This window comes from Myotis davidii, unplaced genomic scaffold (assembly GCF_000327345.1).
Source record: "Myotis davidii unplaced genomic scaffold, ASM32734v1 scaffold543, whole genome shotgun sequence".
Classification (NCBI taxonomy): domain Eukaryota; kingdom Metazoa; phylum Chordata; class Mammalia; order Chiroptera; family Vespertilionidae; genus Myotis; species Myotis davidii.
Window position 1 is genome coordinate 567,968 of NW_006294117.1, and position 10,195 is coordinate 578,162.

The 10,195-nt window shown below is 55.0% G+C and overlaps 1 protein-coding gene across 3 annotated transcripts; it reads right to left on the minus strand.

The window, feature by feature from the left end:
- Positions 1–900: 900 nt before the first annotated feature.
- On the minus strand, positions 901–9,038 carry TRMT1 (tRNA methyltransferase 1). Of its 3 annotated transcripts, none has more exons than XM_006768218.2 (17): positions 8,938–9,038; positions 8,442–8,636; positions 8,307–8,362; positions 7,936–8,078; positions 7,546–7,733; positions 5,005–5,120; positions 4,816–4,928; positions 3,806–3,954; positions 3,590–3,676; positions 3,441–3,510; positions 3,221–3,355; positions 3,048–3,133; positions 2,623–2,731; positions 2,460–2,536; positions 1,481–1,600; positions 1,264–1,393; positions 901–1,078 (listed from the first exon to the last, which is right to left on the minus strand). In XM_006768218.2, the coding sequence occupies exons 2-17, from the start codon at positions 8,624–8,626 to the stop codon at positions 929–931; spliced, it is 1,914 nt and encodes a 637-aa protein (XP_006768281.1). In that variant the 5' UTR covers positions 8,627–8,636; positions 8,938–9,038; the 3' UTR covers positions 901–928. The 3 variants fall into 3 exon arrangements, with proteins under 3 accessions (XP_006768281.1, XP_006768279.1, XP_006768280.1); XM_006768216.2 differs by having other exon boundaries at positions 8,442–8,726; XM_006768217.2 differs by having other exon boundaries at positions 8,442–8,789.
- Between the last annotated feature and the right edge of the window lie 1,157 nt (positions 9,039–10,195).

Consider the following 10,195-nt stretch of genomic DNA (forward strand, 5'->3'; position numbering starts at 1 on the left):
CCTGCGGGTCCCACAGCTACTGTGTGGCAGGGTGGGGGCTTTGCCCCAGGCCTCGCTGTTAACGTTGCTAAGGCCTGCCCTTGTGGGGAGGATGCAGGAGCCTGCCTGGTGCCTCTATGTGCACCCCCCCCCGCCCCCCCGCCTCGAGGGGCCACAGGGCAGGAAACACCTGGTCTGGAGCGGATGCACAAGGAGCCTGGTTCCGGTCTGGCTTCCGCCACCACGGCCCTGCGGGGAGCTGGGCCAGAGAAACCAGGCAGCCAGGGCTGGCGGCGAGAGGCCACGTGGGAGCTTGGTGGCACCGGCGTGTGCGCGCGCCTATATTCCCGAGCACGCCAGTGGAGGGGGTGTGGGGGAAGGCCCCGTGGGTACGGGCGCACGGCTGCCACCCCGTGGCCGCTTGGGGAAAAGCAAGCGCCAGCAACCGGGCGCCTAAGTGCTTCTTGCTGTAGAGCAATGGTTCTCAACCTTCCTAATGCCGCGACCCTTTAATACAGTTTCTCATGTTGTGCTGACCCCAAACCATAAAATTATTTTCGTTGCTACTTCATAACTGTAATTTTGCTACTTTTATGAATCCCAATGTAGCTATCTGATATGCAGGAGTACGTGTTTTCTGATGGTCTTAGGCGACCCCTGTGAAAGGGTCATTCGACCACAAAGGGGTCGCGACCCACAGGTTGAGAACCACTGCTGTAGAGGAACAGACCACTCCCCACACAGACAGAATGCCTCAGACAGAAACACTGACACCACCTCCCTCAGTCAGGCAGGGACACACCAACCTCTAGATGCAGAGCTCCTCCCCCAGGGAGTTAATTCAGATGGACAGAGGAACAGGCCCCAGACATGCTAGACAGACAGACCACCAGCAGCTTCTGCACTCAGACAAATGACAGTCAGGGCAAGGTGAAATCTCTTTATTGGCTCAATCTACACCTGGACCAGAGGTGGCCCCAGACCCAGGGGGCTTCTGGTTGGGGGTCTGTGGACAGTCGGTGGGGGCAGCTTCAGCAGTGGCCTCAGGTGTCAGGGGTCTGTGGGAGTAACAGCACTGGTCACCCCGCTGGCAGGTGCCCTGGTGGAAAGATGATGGATATGAATGAAGCCCAGCAGCCTCTGCTGGGTTCCTTTCCTGGATGGGGCGCTCACTCGCATACACTTGCCCAGCCGGTTTTCCCATCCCTCCCTGCCCCTTACCCTTGCCCTATTGCCACAAGGGGGACCCATGTGTACTGCAGTTGGAGGTGGGGGGTGCCTCACCTTCTTAAACCTCTTGCAAGGAAACGTCTTAAGCCGTGCAGCCCGCTGGGCCAGGTCCTCAGCTGGCTCCTTTCTCTTATTCTGGAGCAATCTGCGTCTGTCCTCCATAGCTTCGCCCACTGCCTTACCCCTGTGCAGGGAGATGAGCAGGTGGGACCCCATCAGGCCTCTGCACCCCAGGCCCTGGCCAAATCCCACTGCCATCACTCTCACTCACCCTGGCCGGGCACGGGGCCGGGGGCCCCAGTTGGCCTCGGGGTTGGCCTGGAAGCGCTTGAGTCCTCGCTGGCGGGAGCTGGGGTTGGCATCATCCCGGATGGTGAAGTTGGCCTGTAGCCTGGAGAAGGGGGTGGTGCAGCTGAGGGGCAGCCACCCCTCGGACATGCACAACAAAACTGCCCATGGGGCCTGCCCGCCTTGGTGACTTGGGAAGGCACCTGCCTGGGTCAGGATTCTCTCATTTAATAAACATTTATTGTTGCCTGCAGTGTACCTGAAATCTGCCGCTGGTAAAGCTGACATTCAAGTGTACAAGACAAACAAGAATGGGACAAATCAGAAATCAGCAAGTTATGTTTCGTTAGGGCATGAGAAGAGTTTTGAAAAGAACAGAGCAGGGCAGAGGTTCTGGGGAGACTGAGGAAGGGGTTCAATGCAGGACAGGACAGAGTCAGGGACACCTGAAAGAGGTGAGGGAACAGTCCTGGGGGGCACTCAGGGACAGGCACTCCAGGTAGAGGGAACAGCCTGTGCAAAGGCCCTGAGATGGGGCTGTGCCTCATGAGCTTGAGAGAGGGGGCCAGTGTGGAGTGAGCCAGGGGGAAGTTGGAGGATAAGTGAGGGCTGGAAAGTGACACGGAAATGGGGCAGGGCTTGCAGGTGGAACTCTGTTTCTGCTGAGCAGAGGGGGACCATGATCTAACTCAGGTGCTCACAGGCGCCCTCTGGTAGCTGTGGGGGGAACAGTCTGTGGGGGGCGAGAGTGGAAGCTGGGGAACCAGGGCTGAGGTGACCACACTGGTCTATGTGAGCAGTGACGGGCCAGACTAGGGTGGGGGCAGAGGAGAAGCGGTAGAAGTGGGGGGAGAAGGTAGATTCTGGATCTCACTTGAAGAATGAACACGTATCTGTTAGGGAAGTGTCTGGGCTGTCTGCAAGCACGTGAGCGTCCACGCCTGTGGCAGAGATGTCCCTACCTGGGCTCCACACTGAGAATGCGGAAGGCCGGGCTGGTCTCAGACAGCCGCTCTCGTTTCACCGGGCACTGCTTCTCCTGGGAGGCAAAGGTCAGGGGCCAGGGGATGCCAAGCCTGCCCATGCCTTGCCCTCTTATCCCTATCTAGTCAGGCCAGCTCTTACCCAGCAGCGCATGATGTCCCAGAGGGCTGAGGCGGGGGCGTCCGTCTTCACAGCATTCTTACAGGCGTGGGAGAGCGAGACCCGGAAGCCAGCATGGAGGAGGGCTGACCTGGGACCAAGAGGGGTTGTGAGGGGCAAGCTAGATCCCAAAGCCAGTGATGACATGTGTGGGTGGGAGTCATGGTGAGTTGTGAGGCTGGCTGCATGTCTCAGGGTGACTACGTAGCTGGTATAATGCCAGTGACTGAAACAGTCAGACTGTCCCCCTGGCCAGGGCTCTTGGCCTCTGAGCACTTGTACATGAGACTCCCTGGACGTGAGTGAGGTTTGATCTCCATTTTACGGGGGATTCTGGCCCAAAAGGGGCCCAAGTTGCCCAGGGCACCCAGCACTCAGGCTCTGCTCCTCCCCCACCCGGCCCTCACCGCAGCTGCAGGAGGCTGGGTGTGCTACAGTGGATGGTGCTGCTCAGCTGGTCCAGCGTGTAGTACAGAGGCACGTCCGGCAGCTCCTGCCATGGGGGACAACAGGATATGCATGGGCAGATGGAGGAAGCTGGGCACAGGTGAGCCCCATCCTGTTTTGGCCCAGCCCCTACCTCGGTGACGACGCTCAGGACTCCTCGGATCCTCTCCGAAGTATGGAATCGGCCGGGGTTGGTGCTCACAGCCTCTAGGACACGGCCCACAAAATCCAGGTCATGGATTGGCTCCACCCATAGGGGGCCACCGAGCTGCAGACACACAGGGGCCAGATGGACAAGGAGTGAGACACAAGGACCCTTGAGACCCCCATGCCTAAACCCGGCATGGTCCCACCTGGTGCCGTTGCCCACAGTGCTCACACTCAGGGGCCACAGGGGGACCGCAGGCTGCGGAGAACTTGACCCTGCACAGAGAGAGGAGTTTAGGGGGCAACCACACCCTTTGGAAACCCCTCACCTCCCTCCTGGCTCACTGTTGCTCACCGGCCACCAGGGGCCCCCGATGCTTTGCCAAGGCGCTGAAGGTGGAAGGCTCCGCAGCCCACACACTGGAACACCAGCGCCTGCTTGCTGTGGGGAAACAGGGCTGGCTACCACACCCCAACTCTTCCCTCAGGGTGACCTGGTCCCCTGTAGGACCTCATTTCCGCAGGGGAAGGCTCTGTTGCCTGCTCCAGTGCCTGCCCCACCCCTGCTAACCTGGCTGAAGCCTTGACCTTGGCCTGGCCGGTGAAGACACGAACAAAAACACGTATGTAGAAATCAGCGCTGATGCTAAGCAGGGGCACCACGAAGCGCTGATAGCAGTTAGCACGGAGGTCCAGGCTGTGTAGGACGATCCTCAGGGCCTGGGGGTGAGAAGGGGGGTGGGCGTCTGCCATCGGCCCTGCCTCTGAACAAGGTGTTCACAGCACAGGGTCCAGGTAGGTTCCGGGGGGCCAAGTCCAGCCCTGAGTACTCCGACTTGTGGCCCTTGGCGACCGCTCAGTTCCCTCACCGGTGAAGCTGCACCGGTCTCTGCCTCGATGGCCCTGCTGGGAGCACTGACTTAGGAACATTCGGGCCCGTAAGTGGAATCTCTCCAATGAGCATCATCAGCATACCGTGTGCTGCGACGTGGCCACAAGGACCTCAGTCCGGCCACCACGGGCTCTGTCGGCAGGAAGTAGGGACACTAGGTGCTGCAGCATGGCTGGGGACCTCCCCATGCTGGGGAGCTGCCGTGACACTCTACCCAGAAAAAGAGGCAGCGTTTCCCAGGCTGACCTGTGACAGGGCCCATAAGGAAAAGGATGAAACCTCTCCTTTCCCTGCCCATTGACGTAGCCTGCCCGCCTTCCTGAATCCCCACAGCAACCCAGTGGTGCCCAGGCCACCTTCAGCATGCCCATTTCACAAATGCCAAACTGGGGCCCAGAAAGGGGAAGCTGCTTGCTCAAAGCTACCAGCAAAGTTAGGACTTGAACCCAGACCTGGAAAAATTGCCTTAAAGAGACAATTTTGCAAAGTTGTTAAAACAGAGACTAGAAAGAATGGTGTAATCGTTGCTCCTACCCTGGACAAAGCCATTGCCCCCCACATGACCATGAGTGGCAGCCCACGCTGTTAGGAACTATGCTGGTTAAAGGTGTGCTTGTCGTTAATATGCTGCCTGGAGGAAGCTGAACGGGTCTGAGGGGTGGGAAGGGGTGCGGGGGGAGGGTCCTCACCATCTCGTGGCAGGCCCGGCTCTTGAGGGCCATGGCCCCGTACTTGCTGTAGCATGTCTCCCCGCTGTTCCCTGCCAGCACTGCCATGTCCGTGCAGGTGACGCACAGCAACCCTGCAGGTAAGGAAGGGGTGAGGATCTTCACACACTCCAAGCCCTGCTCTACACTCCTGGGTCAGCCTGGCCTCACCTCCTTCACTCACAGCCTGCACAGCGGCATCCAGAAAAGCGGCAGGGCTGCCATAGGGGTCCAGGTCGATGACATCAAACCGATCCGACACCCGCTGGTGCTGGTACATCAGCATCCTGGGAGTGAGAGGGCCAATTCCTCAGCACCCTGTGCCAGGGACCTGCTCTGTTCCTTATCACGTTCAATCATGCAGCGTGATAGTTTGGACCTGGACTCGGGCCAGCTGCCTGCGCTTAGATCCTGGCATCCATTTGCTAATAATAACAACTTCATGGCTTTTCCCCTCAGGCCTCTGTCTACCCATCTCTAACAATGGCATGACAATAGCCAATACAGTAAGTCCTCACTTAACATCATCACAGTTATTGAAAACTGTGACTTTAAGCAGAAAAACATGTAATGAAACCAATGTTTTCACAGACTAATTGATCCAAACAAGAGTTAAATTCCTGCAGCATTTCTGGTCACAAAAACATTGCTCAAATTCTAAATAAAGACTCAAAACACTTCTAACATTAAAAGATGAAATAAATGTGAGCTTTAATTACATTTAAGAAAAATTAGTAAGCTCTGGTTTGGCTTAGTGGATAGGGCATCGGCCTGCGGACTCAAAGGTCCCATGTTCGATTCTGGTCAAGGGCATGTGCCTTGGTTGTGGGCACATACCCAGTGGGGAGTGTGCAGGAGGCAGCTGATCAATGTTACTCTCATCGATGTATCTGACTCTCTGTCCCTCTCCCTTCCTCTCTGTAAAAATCAATAAAAAATATTTTTTAAAAAAAAAAGAAAAGAAAAATTGATAAAAACAAATCAGATCATTATTTTCCACCCACTTATTCCAGTTCAGGGTCATAGATGGCTGGAGTCTATCCAGGCAGCTCAGGGGATCCACCCTGGACAGGACACCCTTCCACTGCAAGGCCACGCACACTCCCTCAGACTGGGACAATGCAGGCACACCAGTTTACCTCATTTGAATACACACACACACACACACACACACACACATGTATATATACTTTATTTACTTATTTTTTAATTGACTTGAGAGAGGAAGGGAGAGAAACACCAACAATGAAATCACTGTTCGGCTGCCTCCTGCAGGCCCCCTTTTGGGGATCAAGCTTGAAACCCAGGCATGTGCTCTGACCAGGAATTGAGCCCCGACCTCCTGACTGGTTCATGCGTCGACGTTCAACCACTGAGCCACACCAACCGGGCCTCACGTGAGTATTTTAGGTTGTAGGAGGAAACCTAAGTCCCCATAGGAAAGCCACATAAACATGGATAGAATGTGCCAAATCCACACAGACAGTAGCCCTGGCCAGAAACTGATTTTTCTTTTTTCTCATCAACATTTTAACAACGGCATTATTCCAGGACCTACTGTACTAATGTAGCACATACATGCCTGACACTGTTTCAGGCGATTTAGATACATTAACTCATTTAACCACATAATCTTCCAATGGGGTGGAAGGTGCCTTTCGAACAACTCCGTAGATTTGGACCTATATTGTTCCCTTCGCAAACGGGGAAAAGTAAATGCTATCTTCTCAACACAGCCCACCATGACCACATTTTTCAAAATTGCAATCCCCACCCCCCGACCATCTTCCTCTATCCTCTACCCCCTCAATATTTTCCAGAGCACTTCTCACCTCTACTTTACTATGTAACTTATTTGTTACAGTTATTTGTTATCTTCTCTGTTTCCTATTAGATTTTACTATGGTCAGGAAAGCAAATATTTTTTATTTATTTACTTTCTATAAAGGTTAGACAGTAAATATTTTAGGTTTTGTAGGCCACATACAGTCACTATTGCATATTCTTTTTTTTTAATCTTTAAAAATGTAAAAAATATTCTTAGCTCAGTGGTTAGAGCGTCAGCTGGAGGACTGAAGGGTCTCGGGTTCGATTCTGATCAAGGGCACATACTTTGGTTGCAGGCTGGATCCACACAGGAGGCAACCAATTGATGTGCCTCTCTCACATCAATGTTTCTCTCTCTGTGTCTCTCCCCCTCCCTTCCACTCTCTCTCAAAATCAATGGGGGAAACCAATATCCTCGGGTGAGGATTAAAAAAACAAACATTCTTACATCACAGGCCACAAAAACCCAGACTGGCTATGGTTTGCTGACCCCTGCATTTGAATGGGAATTCCACGAGGTCAGGGATTTTGTCTGTAATGTTTACAGATGCATTCCCTGTACTGAGAACAGTGTCTGGCACATATTGGACAGTGGATATAAGCTGGTTCATTTGACCGAATAAAAGTATGAGAAGTTTAAAATGGAAACCATCATGGTACTAATTTCTGGCACCGAGCATGAGCTATACAAGTATTACTTCTCATTTAATCAGTACAGCAACCCCTGTAAAACTATCATCTTATATGCAAGGAAACAGGCTCAGAGAAACTAAAGCACTCTCCCAAGATCAGAGAGCAAGATTATGACACAGCTAGGGTTTGACCCAGGCAGCCTGGCTATAGATGGCACCTTCCAGCTGCGTGGCTCTGCAGCCCAGGACCTACCGGGCATCTGCCTGGCTGGGCTGTACCAGGTGGGCCACTTCGTTGAGCTGCACATTATGGCGGATGAGATCCACAGCTCGGGCAGAGGCATCGTTAGCAACCACCGATCGGAGCCCAGGCACCTCTCGGGCAAAGCGAATGGAACGAAGACCCGAGGCTGCCAGGCCCTCCAGCACTCGCAGGCCTTCCTGTTGGGAGTAAGCAGGGAGCCCCACTCACATCAATATCTCCATTCTCTGCTGTGCCCCCCCCCCCCCTAATCCCCCTCTCCCCCTCCCCCCCCCCCCCCCCCCACACACACACCCTCCTACAGCTCTCCCCTTCCAGGAGCCTTCCTTCCTCCACCCACTGGACTCCCGGGCTGCCACCTGTTTTATGCCCAGGCCTCACCTCACAGATCTCCCCCACAGTGGCTGTTCGAGGCTGGTTTCCAGGAGCCGGGTCTGCCCCCTCTTTCAATACAGCCTTGTCCTCCTCTTGCTCCGACAAGTCCACCACCACCTTCTGCACCTCCTTTTCACCCGGCACCTTGACTGCAGCCACCCAGAAACCCAAGTCAGGGACTATCAAGACTCTCTTTGAGAAACCTCTTATTCTTCAACATACAGAAGATTCATGAAAGAAAATCTTCCCCAAAGTCCCTAAGAAAAGGCTGAAGGAGCAGAGCCCGGGGCGTTTCCAGACTTTAGGGAAGCGGGGGGCTGGACAGGGGGAGACCTCCGTGTGACCACCACCCACCCGGAGACGGGACATCCACTTACTCTGGATTCCTTTGGCCCCAAGATGAATGCGCGCAAACTCAGTGATCACAGCACATCTGCGGGAGACGGAGTTCCGGTTCACACCCCCTCACCACACACACCCATTGCCCTCCGCCAAGCTGACCCCCTGCTCACGTCAGGTCCCGGTTGAACTCCTGCACTGGGTTGTAGAAGACTTCGTTGGCGCTGGGGAAGGCGATCTTGGCGGACCCCTCGGTGACCGTCGTCTCCTGGGTGTCAGGTGGGCGCTTTTCGCCGCAGGGCGCCGTGCCGTTCTCCATGGCGGGCGGACTTGCCGGCCCGTGGGGCGGCCCCTCCATAAACCGAGCACTACACAGACGGCCGGCGGAGCGGAGACTCAGGGTGAGCCGCAGTACGGCCCTCGCGTGGGACATCCGCGGCGGCCTGTGCCCGCCCGGCCTGCATCAGGAGGACGCCGAGGGGAGGAGAGAGCTGCTTTCCTGGGCCGGGGGGCGTACACATCTGTAAAACAGGCTCAGGAGAGCCCCTGGCCTCCGTGAGCTGACGCCATCCCCCATCTTCTGGAGACCCGCCCCAGCGCAGCCTGAAGCCCTTAAGTGGGTCCGCCCCGGCACCAGATCCCTCCCCTCGCCGCCCAGGCGCTCCTCACCTGCTCTCGTGAAACAGAGAATCGAATTAGGCTCGGTCACATTTTCCGGATGAAGACCTGGGCGCCGCCATGTTGGCACAGTTGGGGGCGGGTCATGTGGCAGAATCTAGCCAATCAGTGATGTCACCTACTGTGGGCAGCCGGGGTCAAAATGCACCAGGGAAAGCGCAGAAGGCGTGGTGTCTGCGGCCTGGATCACAGCGGTTCTCCTGTGATTAAGGCCGCACCTCACCAGCCCACTTCACAGATGAGGAAGTTGAGGCTAAGAAAAAGGGCGGTACGCGAAGCAATCCAACGCCTACCGATCGTCTCCTGGATGCTGGGTGCCATAAGCACATTATTTCGGGGCATCCTGCAGGAATAGCTCAGGCTTTGGAATCAGAATTACTGAGTTTGAATCCTAGCCCGACCACATGGTCTTGGCAAGTTACTTAAACTCTCTGGACCTCACTTTCCTTACATGTTAAATAAGACTCCTAGCTCCCAAGATAGAGCAAAGATTACAAGACAACACCCCGAAAGTATGCAAGGAAGTCTCTTTCACGTAACCCTCAACAGGAAAGGAGGACAGGGTAGTGGTCCGGGCTGTCTGGGCTCCCAGTCCCAGCTCCCTTTGCTGCTGGTTCTTAACCCCTCTCTGTGCTTAAGTTTCCCCCATTTGCAAAATGGGCAGAACTTTTCAAGGTTCATTACTGGTTTGTGATGAGCGTGAAACAAGTGAGTGCAGGTAAAATGCTTATAACGTCATCTGACTTAATGTGTTTTATTGTGGCTTCTGGACCCCGAGCTTGAAGCCTGACACCCGCCATCACTTCCTTTGGCCATTTTCTTTATCTTTCTGTGCCTCCCTTTTCTATAAAGTGTGTGTGTGAAATAATTCCTACGTAAGAATGTTACTGGGACGTTTAAACCAGACCTTTCACTTATGCTCTCTTCAGCAGCATATATACTAAAATTGGAATGAGATCATTCACCTAAAGACCCTAAAACAGTGCCTGGCACGATGAACAGCAGACACTGTTATTATTTGCGTTTTACAGGAAACTAAAGTTTTGAGAGGCAGAGCGACTTGCCCCAGGTCGCGGGACTAGAAGGTGGCAGGGTCGGGATTCGAACTCTCAAGCACAGCCGAGGTCCTGGAGGCGGAGACCGGAAGGGGCGCCTTCGGTGCTCGGCTGACCTCGCCTAGGGGGCGGGGTGGGGGCGTGGCCACGGCGGCTCCTCCCCAGCCCGGCTGCGGCGGCGGCGGGGCTTGGGC

Coding starts and splice junctions, on each gene's coding strand:
- TRMT1 (XM_006768216.2), bottom strand. CDS start 8,701: ATGTCCCACGCGAGGGCCGTACTGCGGCTCACCCTGAGTCTCCGCTCC. Junction 5,121..7,545: donor CCCAGCCAGGCAGATGCCCG/GTAGGTCCTGGG, acceptor TCTCACTCCCAG/GATGCTGATGTACCAGCACC. Junction 3,677..3,805: donor AAGGTCAAGGCTTCAGCCAG/GTTAGCAGGGGT, acceptor GTTTCCCCACAG/CAAGCAGGCGCTGGTGTTCC.